Source organism: Synchiropus splendidus, chromosome 16 (genome assembly GCF_027744825.2).
Source record: "Synchiropus splendidus isolate RoL2022-P1 chromosome 16, RoL_Sspl_1.0, whole genome shotgun sequence".
NCBI classification, from domain to species: domain Eukaryota; kingdom Metazoa; phylum Chordata; class Actinopteri; order Syngnathiformes; family Callionymidae; genus Synchiropus; species Synchiropus splendidus.
In genome coordinates, this window is record NC_071349.1 from 19,416,130 (window position 1) to 19,435,250 (window position 19,121).

A 19,121-nucleotide genomic window follows, 5' to 3' on the forward strand; every position below is an offset into this window, starting at 1 on the left:
CTGTTATTTCGAGTGTTTGACCTGTGGACCAGGAGTGAACATGGGATTTTCAGTCTGGGGAGGATTTCTCAACTTAGTCCTAGTAGTGCTGAAATGCATAGTGGACCAAGTCCAGCAGTTTAAACTAACAAACCATTGGAGAATTGTCATTTGAAATCATGGATAAACAACAACAATTAACAATGTTAAACAAATCCCTGTATAAACACAATCATACAAGAGCAAAAAAGGCTTTTAATTTCAGTTGTGACATGTAATTTATTCCCCGCAGATTTGGATGGTTGAAATCACATTTGGAAGTTGTATCATATTTTGTACACAGATTTGTTGCTGTCGTCCATACAAACACTTGAAAATCAATGGTGTCTCTTTGGCATTTATTTCTTCAACCAAAGCAACTCATACTGACTCGCCATGAAGTGACTTGTGTCGAGCTTTTAATGTTTTTTTCTTTTTAACATCCTCATCTCTTCTGCTTATTTCTGGCTGGAGTCTTTGGTTGCTGGAGCCAATCCCAGCTGCTTGGGACTCTCTGAAGAGGTCAGCGGCCTGTCAGAACACCGTGACAAAACAGTTGCAAACACCTCAAACTCCAGAATAATATTGTATGGAGGGAATGGTGAAACAAATATCACGGATTCATATGGCACGACATCTTCCTTTACACAATGAAAAGGCAGCACATTTTTTATACCAAGAAATATATTTGTCAAGAAAGTCATTTCCTCATTTTCTTCTTTTGTTATTTGGAAACAAAAGAGCCAAAAGCTGAGCCTTCAGCTCCGCATGGCACCGGATGATTTTACATCACATTAGTAAAGTCCACAGTTTAATAATGACGTGAATGTCTTGCCAACAATTCAGCACCGGAAGCAGCAGCGACCGATGACTGGATTTTGGTGCGGGTTCTGTCTCTACTCGAGGCTGATCTGTTCTCCGTACAGCGTGATCATTAGAATGATGACGAATCCCGTCAGCATGCCGGCGTTCTGGATCAGGAAGAGGACGATTTTGCCAGACATCTTCTTTTCTCCTCTGGCTATGTTGTCCAGCTCTGGAAACTGAATCCATCAAGACAATATTAACAGATTTCTGTTTGGTGTCTTAGTTGAGCAGTGAACATGTGCGCTGGACCTCACCATGTCTGCGAGTGAGATGTAAAGGAACATCCCTCCAGCGATGCCGAAGATCGGGTTGGGAGCAAAGTTACTTCCGATCAGGATTCCAAAGACCAGGCCAATGTAGCAGGTGAACCCCGACAACAAGTTGAACATGACGACCTGCGGGATGCTGAGGCCCGAGTTCAACAGGATCATAAAATCCCCTGCAGAGAACAGAGGAAAGACAAATACAATTTCAAGTATAATAACAAATCGCAGGAGAGCATGTGTGGGAATGAGCTCACCTAGTTCATGAGGAAACTCCTCGCAAATAATAGCAGTGGAGGTGCTGAAGCCGGCCAAGACGGACACGGTGAAGGACGTTCCTATGGCCAGTCCGTCGATGAAGTTGTGCACGGCGTCACTGAGGGTTATCATCCAGGCCAGAGTCTTGATGGTGCTGAGGTCAGGCCCCTTGCAGCAGGAGAACCGTCCACCCTGACAAAGAGACCGTAAACAAATAAGGATTTTTGTTTCTTTTAAAGTGCAATTGCTGTTCTCATGTAGACTGGTGGCAGTTTCTGAAGGTCGACTGGAGGCAGTGTAACCTGAGGACAAATGTATTTATGATGTTCAGAAATCTTTATTAAATGTATTTATTTAAGAGAAAAAAAAACTGTTTAATTTGTTTCCATAAAAAATGATACACTGCCCACTGACTTTTAAAAAAAATGTCCGTAAATATCAAACGTAAAGCAGTCAGCGTTTAGCTGTTTGAAACTGTCTCACATATTTCTGTTTCTATTCAATATTCATGGTTGGTTGGAAACTGACTTAACAACTTAAATGATCCGTTTTTGGTGTATTTTTTTCCTCTTGGTTTGCCTGGATTTATGAACGTGCTAAATTTTTCCCCATTGATTTTCATTGGGCAGGCAGAATATAAATGTTTACAATGTTACGGCACACCCCACACAATTGCAGCGCTGCGATCCACTATCTTTATGTGACTATAGTGATAAAATATGAACAAAACAACACAACCTTTTGAAATAATTTTTTTTTGTTTTCCGTTCCCAGATAGTTTCGCGTCTATTATGTATGAACACTGTACGTTACTGCCACAAACTGTCCCTTTGGGTCTATTGCACTCTGAATATTTTTAAAACATTGATAAAGTACATGGAGGACAAACCTCAATTCACTTAAATTCGTGTCAGGATGAAAGACATCCAAATACTCAACACATTTGCAGCCCAAAAAGAAGAACTATTTTCATCTTCTGTTGACTTTATGGTAAAAAAAATGCATTACAAAGGCTTTTTGGCTCTTGTTGTGATATAAACCATTTGTACATTGGCCGTTGCTTATCATTGAGGATATTCAAAACATTATGTAACGCTATACATTGCCTCTATTGCAGTGTTTGAGTCATATATCCATTTAACTATTGCGTAGCCTTGGCACACAGCAAAACTGAGCGCTGGTGACAGACAGCTTGCTGAAGGAGAAACCTGAGAACATGAGCCGCCACAAACCAGCTCTTTATGATCGACGACCAAACAAGGAGTCTTTGTGCTCCCTGTGGACAATCCTGCATTCAGGAGGCCCCCAAGACTCTGCGCTCTGTCCCCTGCAGAACTCTGCGACTTTATTGATCCCAAACAGGGGTGTCACGGCTCATCGACCTGGCAATATCTGCGACGTGCAGATCTGCAGACAAGTTCCTGTTGTTGAGTAACCATGAATGATATAGACGCCTTTATAACAGCCTCCTTAAAGAAAGGATAACACGTGAGACGCCGTGAGGTCCACAGTCTAAAGCGCATCGAGACACATTTTTATCTTCAGGACTTTTGCAGAAAATGGCTTCAGCTGTCTTCAACGGTGAAGGTTTTTATCTGATCAGATGATCACAACAATTCAGTTTCACTGATACAGTTAGATTTCGCATGAGCGTTTTTTCTTTTCAAAACAGGGTGGATGTTTGAAAAGATGTGGCCCTCATCATGGCTGCTGTGTCTGTCTGATAACATTGTGTTTTGTGCGATTCTCTATCAGCTCCAGAGGCTGTTGCCGATAAGTCAGATCAGCAACGGCGCGTGTGAGTGAGGAGCGCACCTGAGGCGGCGGGCTGTTTGGGGGGGCGCTCTCGGGCAGGGGGTTGCTCTTATCCGCACTGATGGCGTTGACGGAGGTGAGAAGGACGGAGTCCTTGATCATGAGCAGATCTCCGTTCTGGTGAGGCGCGTCCTGGACCTCTGGAGGGCTCAAGTGGCAGTGCTGGGAAGCAGAGAAGAAACGGGTCAAAGGTCGTGTTGAAGTGGCATGGAGGGACAGGCTGAGGAAGGTCTTGGTGAGAAGAGACGGAGACAGAGAGGAGAGCGCATGAGGCAGGTGAAGGTGGAGGACATGCAGTCAGGAGTCACATGGTTGGTGGAGGTGGAACGAAACTGAAAAAACTGAAACCAAATGACACATGAGTCAGTTTTGTTGACATCAACAAACAGGTTCCTCTGAAGCGCTGCAGATGCTGTGCTGACTGATGTTTGGGATCAAGCAGAACAGAGTCAGAGGCATGTTTGTTCGTCTTTCTCGTCCTCCTCCATCATTCCATGCAAACAAAGCCTCTTGAGCGAGGCGGCCATTTTGTAAACTTCAACCAGACATTTACAATTGCATTTTGACGCAGAATTTGTTTTGTTTTCAGAGGTGATTTTATTTCATTTATGTCTGTGATTCAATATTATTTTTTCGCCTTAGGAATTTCTAATATTTTATATTGAATGGCTCTTCTTGGGAGGAGTCCATTTTCATTTTATAACCGATTTCTAGAGACGATTGATCAAGTGAAAAGGTCCTTCATATAGTACGTATTGAACATATTTTGCGTACATATGTGTCACTTTCAAAAATACCTTGTAAAATATGCATAGTTTAATCATCATAGCGCTCCCTGTCATCATCGTATTGACGTAACACTTGAATTGAACTGAGTTCCCTTTTGTTACATGTTTTATGATCTTCAACATCTGCCTCTCCATCAAAGATGCCAATGAGATTTCAAATGCCAAAAACCTCATATTCTGACACCACTAGATGGCACTCTCTGATCTAAGCCAATTCAACAGACGCTCAGAGGGCGCCCCCTACTGACGCTGCTTCATGAAGCCTCCCAGCCCAACACTGCATGCTACCATCTCAGTGCGAGTGGAAATGAGCTGCTTGGCAGAGATCTGACTTCATCGTGCTTTCCCAGTTATATATGTAACGCTTCTGTCGCAGTCCTTTTCTCGTCATTTTCGACCTCTTTGGTCATTGAAGTCGACGTTATTGGAAAGAATACTGAATGCAGGACATGCAGAACTGATGAAATAGCAGACCTCTCGGCTCGCAGTCAGTGGTCAGAAGATAGAAAGAGACAGCTTCCTGAGAAGCGTCGCTCACCTCGTCGTCCACCCTCAGCAGCATCTTCAACACCCGCTCCACAAAGAAGAGTATGTAGAATCCTCCAAAGACAGCGGCTGAGTTGCCAGCGTAGTTGTCAGCCTCAGGATGGAGCCCCATAGCCTGCGGAGCAGCAACGTCACACGTGAGTGGCTGGCTGCGAGGCCGCGGCGAGGACTCGGCGGGCCGACCTCCGGGATGAGCTGCAGGACGGCGTTGGAGAAGAGCGAGCCGATGGCCAGGCCGATGAAGAAGGTCAGCACTTTGGGGAAGTAGGACTTCTTGGTCAGGGGGATGACCAGGAGGCCCAGGAAGGCAGCCAGGTTGATCACGGTCACGGCCACAAACCCATAGCCCCACACTGGGAAGACAGGCCCGGTTCAGCACGTCATGAGGGAATCGCAGTGCCGCACTTCATATATATATATATATATATATAGCTACTGACACTTTTAGCCAAAGAACTTCTAGACAAATCTTTGACATCCTTTGCCACAGTTTGCGTCATAATTGCAATTATTCTTTGTTTGTTTGGTTAGCCGAATAAAAAAAATATGCTAACATGCACGATAACAAGGATGAAATATGAATTCCAGAGTGACTATACTATTTTTTCAATCAAAGACAGACAATATTTTGAAAAAACAAATCAAGTTTTTTTTTGTATTATGATAAATATAACTCAATAAAAAGTAGTTATTACTCATGGATTTAAACTACTACTACTGGCTTGTTACTTTTTTTGTGCATAATTCAGAGAGTCTTTCATATTTAAAAATAATAATAATATAATATGTCAGTGATGTGTCATTTAATTTCCTAAAATGAAGTTAAAACATAAAACAGACCTAAAACGTCTGGGGAACATTATAATAAATGATAAACAGCGTGTTATTATTATTAGTAGTATATCAATTTTTACTGCTTTTCTACAAACTAATTTCCATGGCTGTAATAGTTATGGTTATTATTAATAATAATATTATTATATTACTGCAACAAAATTGTCATATTTTTTAAAAAGTACAATGTATATTAATGGAAAAACATATTAATACACCTATTAAATTCTGATTAAAAGTGGGGGAAATTCTAATCAAATATAATCACATTTATGTTTTCTGATCTGTTCAGCTTTCTTGACATGTAAGTGAATGTCCTCTGTTCTTCTAAACAGAGTGAGGAGGCTGCAGAGAGATAAGGAGCTGATAAATTCATCACATCTTCCTGAGTCTGAAACTGAAACTCTGGTCTGCAGCTCTCCTCCTCGAGGACAACGCCACGTGTTTGACTTGCTGGGGGGGCCCTGACAAATAAAGCAGGAGGCGTGATGTGGGAGTGAAGCAACTCACCCATGTAGTCGGCGGGATCGTGGGGGTCGGGGGTGGGGACGTGGGGGCAGGAGGGCAGCAGCACCTGGGTCAACACAGCGGGACAGATCCTCCCCAGATGTTCCACCGTCAGCTGACTCACATTACTGAAGTTAAAGTGGGTCAATATCTCCTCGGCCGAGGGACACTGGGGGGACAGGGAGAGTTCCAGACGTGTGAAGGCTCGGTTAAAGCTGAGACTGTGGTCCAACAACATCGCTGTGAAGTCAGTCAGTTACTTATTCTAGCATAACCCCACGAAATTTCTCATGTGTAAAAATCACTTTTAAAGCATCCTCTGAAGAAGTGTCCCCTCACATGACGTCACTCTTGGGTGAGGCTCCGGCTCCAACGCCTCAGGCGGCGAGGCTCATTGAGTTCGTCCTGCTGCTTTTGCATCTGTCTGTTCTTGGTCCAATATTCCGGTTTTCAACATTTGATATTCTAATTCACAGCCCTGCTATTTGTCATTCATTCAATGAAAATGAATATGAAAGTGTGACAAACGAGTCAGGAGTGGATCTTCTGTTGACTATTGAACCGTCATGATGAGAATCCGCTGCACAACCTGATGTTCCCACGCCTCCCGGACACATGGTCCACGATGGACGTGAGGAGGACGCAGGAGTGGGGTCATCGTGCCTTTGTCCCACACACACAGTAAAGACCATCAGGCAGACACAAGCAACAGGGTCAACTTCACCTCGCTGAGTCTTGCAGCTCAGTGTGGAGAGCCATGTCCCGTCAGACAAGGGTGCAACCCGCTCCCTGGGTAGATGATTCCGGTTGTTACGTCATTTTTGCAAAGTGTTTATCAAAGGCAATCGCAAAAGGAGTTAACTCCCAAGGGTTCAAATCCACCAGTCGTTTCACCAGCAGTGCATCAGCATTGAAACGCTCACGTGGACTGAAGAAAAGGCTCATTCAGGGTACTTTAACAGGAAAAAGCACTAAGTAACATTATTAATTCAGTAGTCATTGGTTTAGTTTTGCATTTTGGGCATTTTGTTTGAAGCAAAAAAGCGAAATAAAATCTAATTTGGCAACATTTTTTGTTGTGTTCAGAGACAAGAAGAGAGAGAACAGAAATCTGAGCACGACTGGGCCGTGAACTAGGAGGAAGCCCCAGTGCAGACCCAGCGCATGCAGGACGAGTAGCAAAAACAGATTTACTCTCAAACTTTACAGCTATAAAAATCTTATGTTAAAATACTATCTGAAAAAGGTTGCTATTGCCAACATTTTTCTTTTTCTTTTTTTTTGCGGGACGTTGTCTCTGTGATGTCTGTAAAGTAAAATTAAGAAATCTGAAATTCTAAATGTAATAATTCATTCCTTAAAAATGTCCCAAACACAAAAAGAAAAACAGATGTTGCACCAAAAAAGTTCGGGGAATATATTTTTTTCAATAATAAACTTTATTATTTACAAGCCTTTACTTCTTCTTCTTCCTGTTATTATTATTATTATAATTATGAGACAAAGAGGAAGAAGTAATTTAGTTCTTTTTGTTATTTATTTGTTTTTAAACACTGACTGAAAACGTATTTTCTAACGGTAAACAAAGACGCGGATGCGGCGAAGTTCCAGGCTGTAGCTGGAATAACACCCATTTAACACCACATTTAAGTACAAAAAGTCGTTTGCCATATTGATTTAAACAAAAAACAAAAAAACCCACTACAACAGAGCGAGAGTAAAAAGGCGCTTCTGCTTTCAAAGGACTCTTCAAACGGGGCTCTCACCTCCTGGCCAGCCAGCGGGTTGTCGTCCGTCACGCGCGGCGACCTGCGCTCTGATATCAGCCACAACAAATCTTTCAAGTGCTCCGTGGAAATGGACTGGTTCTGTCCGTAGAACTGTATAATGTCCTGCAGGAAGCCGTGACCTCGCAGCCCCGCAACGCTCTCAGTGACAAGCAGAGCAAACACACTCAAACTAACAAGGAGACACATTTTCGCCCTTTAAACGCTGCTTAATAAATTAAAACAAAAACGGCCCAGTTGTCTCTACTCCGCTCACACGCGCAACTTCATATCCTGGGCCCAGTTCCGCGGCGGTCCATGCTGCTGCTGCTGCTGCGCTGGTTCGATTCCCGGAGTGCAAGCGTCCCGCCGCTGCCGCCGCTGCTGCTGCTCGATATGAGGCGGACTGGGGTCCAAAGAGCAGACGAACACGCACTCGCACGCTTTTGTACCGACTTTCGCAGCAGGGCTGGAATGCACGTGCACGCGCACCGGGGCAGACACGTGTAGACGCCGATGTAGTACACACAGAGTCTCGCATCTGCGCGCATGCGCGTCCGCTCCTCTGAACCATTACACCTGGAAGAGCAAACGTTCGAGCGTCGTCTCATCGCCTCGAGCGGCACCAAGAGGGCGGTATTGAAAAAAAAAAAAACGACATACAGCATACAGAATTAATTAAAGCGCACATCAAAGGGTCCTGCGTCTCCACGGAGGTTGGCTGAGTCAAGTTTTCCTAGGACACACAAGCCACACCAGAGAAGCGCTCCATCACGTCTGCGTCATGACTCTGACTCATGAGAGGTGGCACCACCAAACCCAGGAAACGGCCCATTGAGCCCTCAGCCCAAATGAGAGAAGCCAATAAATACGCGGGTCATACGACCGGAGCTCATCCTTGAGGGGAGCCACTGAGGGCCCGGGCACAGTCTGCGGTTCCCGTCGCTCCCAAATAAAACCTTGGGACGAGTCTCAGCAAACCCAATTTGCTAATTTTATTTGTCAAAATTAAATAAAAAGGGCACATTTTCAGGCAATGAATAACTTCAGAATGTGTTTGGACTGCGGGAGGAAAACGAAGTGCCAGGAATAACCTTCCTTTCCCACAATTATTGCCCTACATATACTACATCAACCTAGTTCTACACCGTGTTTACAGTGGCAGCTGGTGAAAAACCATGTCAACAGGCAACAGATTGTCGGGTGCTGATTGGATGAATTCCATGTGACCATTTTACATCTGACTGGCCGAGCTGTTGTGCGGAAGGGGAACTTTTCCCAGTGCAGTGTGTTGTAAACAGGCAGCGGTTCCCTCTGGTTTTGCACTTGAAACCTCCCTGATAGCAATGAGCACAATGGGAAAGCAGGGGGCAGCAGTGAGTTGGAACACACTCACCCAACGCACAGAAAGTCCAGGGAGAACAGGAAGCTTCTTCAGCAACACGGAGAGTGGCGCATCTGTAGATGAATCCTGGATCCAGCGTTTTTATTTAGTTATTCATGTCAAGTTCAATTCTTTCTGTAGGGAACAATCTCACATCCTGTTTCAAAAACACAAGTCACAGGAAGTGAAGTCAGCCGTGTGCAAAGTCGCCAGGGCATCTCATGACTCAGTAGACATCCGCTAAAGAAGTGACCATCAAAGCGTTGGAGAGTTCAGCGACGGTGGTCGGACGCCACGGCGTGAAGGTGACCGTCCGGTTTCTGGAGAGCAGCAGAAATCCATTGGCGCTGAAGCGGCCGGGGACGTGGCCCACGTCGAGCCAGACGAAGGGAGCGACGGAGGACGAGTGGAGAACCAGGCTGAATTCCTTCTTCACCTCCAGAACCTTCACCTGCAGAAGAAAAGGTTCAGTTCACGGATTTCACATCAAGTCATAACCAAGAAAGTACCAAGTCATCGTGTCAGGAAAACAACGTGGTCTGAAAATGTGGTCATAACTCAAATAACTGAATATACCACGCGCCATTGTTGGTGAATAAAGAACCACCTAAAGTTCGGCTGGCGTCAACAACTCCTGAGAGAAAGAGAAAGGGACTACGGCCGGCTGATGCCTGCCGCCTGGAGGGGATGGTGTCCCCCATGCAGGGATGCGCACGGCTCAGCAGAAAGTACAAGTGAGCAGACATCATGTCTTGTTTTTTTTCACTGTTAGTAAGTCAAACAGCAAGTTGTTTTCGTTGACAAGCCTAAACAGAGATGACAGCGAGAGGCACACATTTACTTTCCAGTCTGTTTTTTTAAACAAACATGGATGCTTGTACATACGTCTGACAAAATACCCCAGCAAAACACCAAGCAAACACACATAAATAAAAAAGGAAAAAGTCATATTCTATCATCTCTTCCTATCAGGTGCCCGTCTAATGTCCGATCTTATTTCTGGTGACTACTAACAGTTGCTGAACACAAACGTCAGGATCACATACTACATTAGTAGGTACATGTATTTATTAAATAGAACTGGATTACTACAAAAAAACTAGAATCTGGAACTGCCCTCGATGACTGACCAAAATTAATACAGACTTTTAGCCAAAGTGAACTCAAGTGAAAAGACTAAAGCTAATAAAAGGTGAAATGACAGCTTGAGGCAGAGATCAGGCTAAAACTAAATGAAGCAGCCAAAAACAACACCAGGTATGTGTCACACATCATCATATTTGGGGCCGACAGCCATCCAGGAGCGGTGGCGGTGCAGGGAGAACCCCAGCCAAACCATCTTAGTCAGGTGGTCGTAATGCAGCCACACACTCACCGTTATATTAGGTCTTTGAAGCTGCTGAGCGTCTTTCAGCGAGCAGGGGAAGTGGTGGTTGGTGGGTCCCTGCTGCTGCCCCCTGCTGTCCTCCAGGTGGAAGGTGACCAAGCAGGTCAAGCGGTTGCAGTTACCGCATCCCGCCAGCAGGGCGTCGACAGACTGCATGTAGACAGGCACCGCACTTCCTCCAGGAACGAGTAGAGCACCTGAGCTCTGAGTGCACACGGGGTCCTGGCTACTCCAGGAGAACACTGAGATCTGAGAGACATGGAGGAGAAAAGAAAAGCTTTATTCAGTGAGTGACTCATGTGTCACTGAAGGATAGAAGCACATCATCATCCAGTGTTGGCAGCTCACCACGGCTCTGAGCCAGAGGTCGTCGCTGAGGTCGGACACGGCGTAAATGAAGAGCTTCTCTTCATCCTCAAAGGCGACCGGAAGAACAGGGGCAAAGAAGTTTTGGGCAAAATGATGGAGCATTTTCCATTTGCCACCAAATTCTATACAAGGGAGAACAGATGAACCTGGTTTCGATCCTCACTCGTAAAACCAGACATGACCCACCTAGAGACGACCAGGACGGCGCCTGCCAGATGTCGTTGAGTTGCCAGTAGAGAGCGCCCAAGGTGTGACCTTTGCCATCGATGATTTCACTCCGACTACGGCGGTAGAATTCAGTCTGAGCCTTCACACACTGAGCCTGCATCACCTGGGTAAACAAGCAGGGTGGAATCAGACCCCACCTGAGCAAGTCAGCGGAGGACGAGCGACGTTTACCTGAGTTATGTAGAGAGTGTCTCTGAACTGCCGCAGCGGATCAGTGGAATTCGGCAGGTGAAAGTGAAGCGCGGCCTGATGCAACATCTGCTGGTTCCCGTCTAAATGGTGCTGACGGTGGGAGGCGAAGCGAGAGTGGTAGCTCCAGTCCTCTGCCTCAGACACCTGCCACATTGTTGGAGTCGGAAGTCTCATACAAGCACACGACTCAAGAATTATCTCAGTCATTCAAATCTTCATAATTTAACCAGACAACTAAAAGAAGTTAACAATAAATAAAATGAGAGAGAGAGAAAGAGGGAAGCAATAACAGTCCCCAAAATAACTCAAAAATTAACATTAACTACATATATACATATGACCTTTCAAAAGCTGTAGTTAAACATGATTTTATCATAAACCATAATGATATTATTATTATAAAATAATAATCAATAATAAGGATAGTACTACTAATAATATACAAGGATGATGGAGACAACTAATTTCATATTTGGAAAATATGTCTAGAAAATACAAAGAAATCCGTAAAAAGTCATTGGAAAATGTAAATAATTGAGGTTAAAATGATGATAAAGCCACAAGTTTGGGCTCACCGGGTTCAGGGTGGAGAACGAAGGCCAAGACTGAAAGCCGTACTCTGAAGCAAATCGAGTTCTGGGGAAGGTGGTCCAGTCCCAGCAGTCTGCAGTGTAGCTGTAAAAATGTGTGTCACCGTAGAGGGGGTCGTACGGGTTGGAGGCCACCCAGCCCTCCTGCTCGGACTCCAACCCATTGGTCGGACTGGAGACCAGAAACGGTCGACTTGGGTCGTCCTGCGGGACGAGCGAGTCGTCTGTGAGACCGCAGGGCTTGGGTGTCCATGAGGCCGCAACACGCTCACCTGCAGGACGATCTCTCGAACGTGGTGGACGTACAGGGACACGTAGTCTTTGATGTAGACGTCCCGCTCAGACACAGGGATGTCGAACCAGTCCGTGGCGAGGGCGGCTTCGTTTTCATTGTTGCCGCTCCAGACAATGATGGACGGATGAGACTTCAGACGGCGGACCTGAAGACCAGACTCTTACCTACGGTCGTGACTCCAATAGCTCAGCTTACTCACTTTTCAGACACCGCAGACTGGACGGTGAAACACGGCGGGCTCACCTGCTGCAGGACCTCCTCCCTCACTGACTCAACAAAGTCCTTGTCTGTGGGGTACATGGCACACGCGAACATGAAGTCCTGCCACACCTAAAACAAAAGCATTGTGATTCAAACTTGGAACCTGAAGTAGAAGAAGAAGCGGTTTAGAGGAGTTACATTACCATGATTCCCAGCTGATCACAGAGAGTGTAGAACTGGTCTTGTTCATAGACTCCGCCTCCCCAGACCCTGAGTGCGTTCATGTTAGCATCCACCGCGGACAGCAACAGGTTCTCCAGGCTGCACGCAGAAACACAGGCGGTTACGCTCTGAAGCCACGTGGTGACCTCCAGGGCAACTCACACATCCAGGGAGACTCGGTCTTGGAAAGCGTGAGCTGGAATCCAGTTGGAGCCTTTGAGGAAAATGGGTTTTCCGTTGATGCGGAAGTAAAAGCTGAGACCAGGAGATCCCGCGATGGGTTCCTGGACCAGCTCCACGGTACGGAAATATATGTGCTGTGAGGAGAGGTTTGACCGGAAATTTTAATTGTAGTTGAGTGGGTCATTCAGTCATGTACATGCTGCTAAAATAAAAAAAAAAATACATTCTAACACCTGACAGTGACCTCAGACCTTTGGTTCAGTGCTCAGTAATGGTGACCCCTCAAAGAGAACTTGCAGTGTCAGGACGTAGAACGGTTGCTCGCCGAGTCCACTTGGCCACCACAACTTCACCTGGCTGCTCTGAAACATCAGAGAACATCCGTTTACAGAATATTAAAGCCACAGACACCGCACACTGTTGTGAGACAATGTTGACGTCACCATCTCTGCTGATGGGCAATACGGACAAATAAAGTCATCACGATAAATGTGGTAATTTCAGCGATAATTATCAGGATAAATCCATGTTCATTCTATTCCATGTGTTGGAGACTACAGTCTCTCAGCTTTATTTAGGGGTTAAATGGAGCCGTCTGTCTGCTGTATCTCATGTCTCTGAACAGTTGACTTGAACTATGGAGCAGTCTGGACACATGTCCTAGATGCTACTGAAGAAACATTAGCAATCAGGTAGACGAGGACGCCGCCGCCAATACCGGAGCGGAGCTCCGTCCAATATCCAACTACACCACGCTCTGTGTCACACGCCGCGGTGGACTGTCACAGTCTCATCATGTTCATATGTGCAGGTCCAATGCAGCGAGTGAGCCGCGTGTTTATCGAATTTAGTGCAGAATTGTCATTGTGGAGAGTGTGTTTGGCGTGTGTGTTTTGTATCCCTACTCTGCAGTAACTTTTCTGTGTTGCAGGTACCGTGTTTACGTGGAGCGTGAACGTGCTCCTCGTCGTTGCAGGCAGGAAGCGAGTGGCCAGCGTCTCCTGGGAGGACAGCTCTGGGACAGAGATCTTCAGCTGGACTTCTGTGGTCTGGACTGCCTCCACACAGAGCTCCACCTGGACTGTCCACTGAGACAGCTGCACATCTAGGAAACAAGTCTGATGATAAATTAGTCTTCAGTTTAAACATATCACATAAACACATCCTGAAAAATATGAAGTAACAGCTCTGACAGCGTCGAGGCACAAACCGTAGAGAGGAACAGAGGAGATGTGGCGGATCCGCAGCAAATCAAACGCCTCCAGACGAACTCCCTTCCACAACCCCATGGTAGGAAATGACGGACCCCAGTCCCAGCTGAACGAGCTTTGCTCCTGCCGATCACAAGTCGGATTTCAAAGCAGCTTTTGAAACAAATGTAATAAGGATGCAAGTGGCTCCTCAGTATAGCTTTCATGAGTATATAAAGGGGGGCAACTCACTTTCCTGAGGAAATTGACGTGACACTCTCCCTTCTGAACCTCGGGAGGGCACTCAGGAGGGATTCTGTAGGCAGAGCGTGCTCTCTGTCCAGCTGCGTACACAACCGGAGACACGAAACTCACTTCCATCTTGTTTTCCTCCTCCAGCAGGACGTCACTGACAGGGAAGTCCTGCGAGAATCATCCATGTGACATTAAACACAGACGACATGTTCAGGAGGCTCTTCAGCTGGTGGACGTACGTAGCGTCGAAACATGTTGTCTGTGCTTCCCAGATTTTTACCGTTGAGCCACACAGTCGCCACAGTATCAACCCCCTCCAGGACAAGAGTCACCTTCTGTTTCGCCCTGTTTAAATGACCAACCGGGGAAAGGAACGCATCAGAAACACAATCCAAAATCTCTAATGAAGCTGAGCAAGAGGCATGGTGCACCATGGCAACGTTTATATTTGGTATCCAGACAACACCTTCACATAACTACTTATTCTAGTGTAATACCAACCTTATTGTTGGAGGCAGCGTAAACACTTTTGTGTATGTCCAGTTCTCGAGAGAGACCCATCGATAGGACAGATCATTGAACCTGTAGTAAGGATCCTGAAACAAGATGTTATCAACTATTTTTAATACGTATCAGGGTTAAAATACTAAGAAATGAATGAATGTTTACTTCAAAGCGATGACGCAGTGCTACCGTGCTCCAAGACAATTTAAGAGACACTTTTGTAGGCACAACATCGCATGGTTTGCACACTATTCAGTCGACATTTCTTCCTACATGATACAGCGAGTGAAAGGGTGAAGAACAACACACCTGGATCAGGCCCTGCTGCTGCAGAGCAGTGTGGACACATCCCGGAACCTGCGCACTCACACAGACCGTCTTGTTGGAGTTGACCAGGCTCCATTTCCCATCTAAACTGAAAACACGGCGCTCGTCTCGTTTCGACTCTAAAGAAAACACACGCGGAACGGTCAAAAGCAACGCGACAAAAAGGCTACCGGTCGACGCCATAGGACGCTGTGGAGTAAATGCGCAGAGGATTGAGATTCAGCAGATGAGAAAGTTCTGAGTTGAGCGAAGAAGCTTCTGCGCGTGCGCCCACCCGCGAGACTTCCGCTTTGCGCCCGGGGCATGCTGGGCTCATGGCTGGACAGGCACCTGATTGGCTGTTAACTTTGTCAACAATCTCACGTGTCTGCGGTTGTTTGCCGGTCACAGTTGGAGAAGTTCGAGCTGTAGGAGGAACTAATTCTCTAGTCCAGTGCAATATTTGTTATTAATTATTTTTGAAATGATGATCGACAGCACCATTCTTGAACATATTTACACCTTAGCCAGAAGGTTGCCCTGTAGCATTGAATGCCCTCATCTGGACTATTGAGGTTATTCATCGCGCGTCTTCTTGTGTTGCTTGCGCAAAGTCAGACTGAATAGGTGAACCTTTGAAAAGTGAACAGCTTCGTCCACTTTTCTGTTTGCATTCTCTGTCAGGTCCGCTCAGCCTGGCAGTCCATGTTCTTGCGTTGCCATAGTAACAGAACGCCGGGATCATCATGCACCTCTCGGATCGGGTCATAATGATGTCTTAAATATATCCATAACCACAACAAGCCTGCATCTGAGAATAGATCATGGCCTGTAAAAAAAAAAAAAATAATGACGGAACTGCATAAACAGAAACAACCTTCATAAGAGCTTTAGACTACCAAGAATGAAGAAAACGTTTTTGGAGAAAGTCATGTCATCATTAAAGTGTGGATTAAAATTGACTTTGAATGAGCGAAATCCGTTTTAATCCCCTAAATTACGTCTTTGCACTTGAAGATGCGTCACAGTCCGTTTTCAGTTCTTCGTTTTGCAAAGGTTACTCAAGGACAAACAAAACTTGAGTAAGCGCTGACCCCTGCTGGCAGACCTCTGTCATTACAACGCCTGGTTGTTGGTGCCGTTTGACTCGTCATCACGGTTTGGGGTACATCTCAACATTTAAACGTAATCTCGCAATAGTACATTTTAGTATACACAATGGTGTTCGAATATGACAATAAACACAAACATAAAAGAGCTAAAATTAGTGCAAGTATAAATAAATAACGAGATACACAGACGCCAAAACCAGTGTTGCATTATTAATGTTTCTGTTTCTTGAAATGGTCTAAACTGTGGAGTTAAAACAAACACTCCCACTAGGTCATCGGCGTGACTCATTGATGCAGCTTTCATTCAAGTTATTTTTAGCTGTGAAATCTCTGACAGATTCTCTAAAGCACAATAATGGGCAGCGTAACAGCACAGCACTTTGTGCGCCACTCATGACTGCATTTTAAGATGAGAGGTGTCTGTCCTCCTGGATGGATATACATCATTGTGGCTGCAGGTTGAACAAAAGGTCAGGTCTTCTTGGATAACATGGCCTGGCCAGTAGTATTTTTCCCATGCTATTTCATGATGCCGTTCTTTTTTAGAGAAAGTGTGTAAACAATAGCCTTTTTATTGCTTTACCTCCTATTGTGTTTTTGGATCCTGTGGAAGAACAAATGGCGAGTTGCAATCAAAGATCCAGACTGGTGACTGCAGGGAAAAGGCCAGATTGATTTATTGTGTGTTTGTATATCCCAGGTGTATATCTGCTGTGAGAGAATAAAGGAAAGAGGGAACGGGGAGGGAGGAGAAGGCGACAGACGGAGGAGCCATCGATGGTCATTTTAAGGCTCAGCGTCAGAAGCAAAGTCACGTTCATTATCAGCGCAGGCTTTATTGAGCGCCTCGTGGTTTGTCTGTCTCAGGGATGGCTGCAACATCTGGGAGGCTTGAAAACATCTGCACATCTTCAAGCTGTGAAAGTAAGCACATGTCACTGCAAACTGTACAGTGTTGTTCTGGTTCGATAAACAATGAAATATTGTCTGTCCTGATGCACGTTCAAACAAAGAAGATATTCAGAAGCAAAGCAAAAAGTTCAAGAAGTCACTGCAAATTAACACAAGTAAACACATGATTGTTGTTGATAGTTTTGTTGTTTGATTCTTTCTCAGGTATTTTTAAATTAGGAAAAGATCCTAAGTCCTGCTCTTTGAATTGTGTTGTTTTTACTCATTCAAAATGTAAATTAGAGTTATCTGTCATGCAGTTGTTTCCCATGAGCAGTTGCCAGATAAAGTCCATCCCGTATCTTCATCTATCCTCCTCATCCTCTGGTCAGACTTGACCTCTTCATGCCCTCCTCTAACACACCATTGAACCTCACTGGTGGAAGAACCTTAGTGACAAAGTCATTTTGAACATCACTGCAGTCATTCATAAAAACAACTCCTTTCAGCTGCTCTGTTCATGGGTTAGGGTTGTGTTGTGCTGTCCTTTCAGTGCATTGGTTGCTCAATCTGGGGTTCATTTCCTCGGAGTTAAACAGCTGCGGGGAATCAACGTCATTTCTTTTTGTGAAAGACAAAGACTTGACACAAAACAGCATTCTCCCCGTGCAGCCCGGTTTCAACATTGCCATGGTACACATGAGTGGCTGCGATTGGCTCATGGCGGTCATGTGACCGCAGTGCCGAGTCCCCTGTGACAGGCCATGGTAATTGGGGCTTCCATATGGTATAGATCAGATGTAGCCTTCACCGCAGAATTCCTCCTGAGTCTTGGCTTAAGTCATCAAGAAAACCAAGCTCATCAAAGTAGAAGTACATTTTTTATACTTTAAAAACAGGCGTTAATGTTCTATTATATTGTAGTAATCGACTAGAACGGACAAGACAACACATTAGCACACAATCTCTCTCATTGCAGCTATTTCTAACAGGCTGCCTTTAAAAAAAAAAAAATCAGGAATAAGTAAGTTTAATTCTTAAATAAATTAATTGGCCTGGAATTGAACAAGGCACTTCCAAACTGTAATCCCATGAGTGGCTTCCTGTGGCGTCCCGCAGACCTCACTTGACACCACTGTCTAAGGCTTAGGAGGTGGAGCATGGATCCTAAAATTTCCAAAACACTGTGACTGACTGTGCTGTGCGTCCGTGATGCCCTCCTGCACCACCTCACTTTGAGTAGAGTGAACACATTCGCTTCACATTTTCTTTGCTGAAGTTAGTGTTCTAAAAGTCCACTAAGACCAAAACCCATATCAATACACCTCAAAAGAACCTAGACAAAATGTAATATATAAAGCAGTATATGTAGCAGAAAGGTGCTTTATTAAGTGTAATTGAACACATGCTTTTCCCCTCCCATCCTCCAAGCATCTTTTCTTCTTCCTCAGGTTGTTCCTGTGTTCTTCTCTCTCCCGGGTCCTTCACAAAGGTCCATCCGAACTGCATGGTCATCAAATGGATCAAACCAGTGTGGGTCTTAGTTTGATGTTGTCTTCTGCCCACTGACCAAAGCAGAAGAGGCCATGATTTAATGTCATGGATTTTCAGACAGAATGCGGTTATAGAGGTTGAACAACCAGGAGAACATGGCTCCTGGACTTTCCCTCTATGGTTAACTGAATAAGCAGTTTATTTAGACTGGCATAAGTGTTCGGGAGGTGGGGGCAGTCCCCCTTCACCGTCCTCTTGTAGGTCCTACCTCAGAAGGTGGAGTCCTCCTCGACTTATGGTGCTTCTTCACTACATTACACTGCTAAAGTGCCAGGGAAAACCCTGTAAACATCATGAAGTTGCGGTCCACAATTAAAGGTGCACTGGACATATGACATTATAATGCTAGTGTTATAAGACCTTAGGAATTATAGTATTTTGGAATTGCAATTATTGTTATTCAAATGTTCTTTTTAATGTTAGTGATACATTAATATGACAATTTGGCGCCCAAAAACATCACTTGTAATATCACTCTTAAATTCCACACTTCATTAAGTTCCCTCCAGCTTCATCCCAAACTGTACAACTTAAAAAGCCGAGCACACACATGATTTAAAAATGAATGAATTGATGAATCCATTTAGTGGTCTGTC

At 45.0% G+C, this 19,121-nt stretch overlaps 2 protein-coding genes across 2 annotated transcripts; both read right to left on the reverse strand.

Moving 5' to 3' along the window:
• Positions 1–238: 238 nt before the first annotated feature.
• On the reverse strand, positions 239–8,085 carry slc39a8 (solute carrier family 39 member 8). Its single transcript, XM_053844852.1, has 8 exons — positions 7,663–8,085; positions 5,900–6,065; positions 4,739–4,908; positions 4,548–4,670; positions 3,222–3,383; positions 1,406–1,598; positions 1,140–1,324; positions 239–1,061 (listed from the first exon to the last, which is right to left on the reverse strand). Exons 1-8 carry the CDS (start codon positions 7,870–7,872, stop codon positions 915–917), a joined length of 1,356 nt encoding a protein of 451 aa, XP_053700827.1. The 5' UTR covers positions 7,873–8,085; the 3' UTR covers positions 239–914.
• Positions 8,086–8,669: 584 nt separating this feature from the next.
• On the reverse strand, positions 8,670–15,260 carry manba (mannosidase, beta A, lysosomal). Its single transcript, XM_053844846.1, has 17 exons — positions 14,972–15,260; positions 14,660–14,754; positions 14,398–14,503; positions 14,156–14,326; positions 13,924–14,047; positions 13,649–13,818; positions 12,965–13,075; positions 12,693–12,847; positions 12,512–12,629; positions 12,351–12,437; positions 12,085–12,252; positions 11,798–12,016; positions 11,202–11,366; positions 10,989–11,133; positions 10,782–10,924; positions 10,422–10,682; positions 8,670–9,497 (listed from the first exon to the last, which is right to left on the reverse strand). The coding sequence occupies exons 1-17, from the start codon at positions 15,170–15,172 to the stop codon at positions 9,273–9,275; spliced, it is 2,664 nt and encodes an 887-aa protein (XP_053700821.1). The 5' UTR covers positions 15,173–15,260; the 3' UTR covers positions 8,670–9,272.
• Between the last annotated feature and the right edge of the window lie 3,861 nt (positions 15,261–19,121).

What these genes read in the sequence shown, in the direction of transcription:
- slc39a8 (XM_053844852.1), bottom strand. Translation starts at nt 7,872, where the DNA reads ATGTGTCTCCTTGTTAGTTTGAGTGTGTTTGCTCTGCTTGTCACTGAG. An exon ending in TGCTGAGGGTGGACGACGAG is followed by an intron (nt 3,384 to 4,547) that starts GTGAGCGACGCT and finishes TCTGCTTCCCAG; the next exon opens with CACTGCCACTTGAGCCCTCC. An exon ending in ACATCTCACTCGCAGACATG is followed by an intron (nt 1,062 to 1,139) that starts GTGAGGTCCAGC and finishes TGATGGATTCAG; the next exon opens with TTTCCAGAGCTGGACAACAT.
- manba (XM_053844846.1), bottom strand. Translation starts at nt 15,172, where the DNA reads ATGGCGTCGACCGGTAGCCTTTTTGTCGCGTTGCTTTTGACCGTTCCG. An exon ending in GTGATCAGCTGGGAATCATG is followed by an intron (nt 12,438 to 12,511) that starts GTAATGTAACTC and finishes CTTTTGTTTTAG; the next exon opens with GTGTGGCAGGACTTCATGTT. An exon ending in ACACTCTCTACATAACTCAG is followed by an intron (nt 11,134 to 11,201) that starts GTAAACGTCGCT and finishes TTGTTTACCCAG; the next exon opens with GTGATGCAGGCTCAGTGTGT.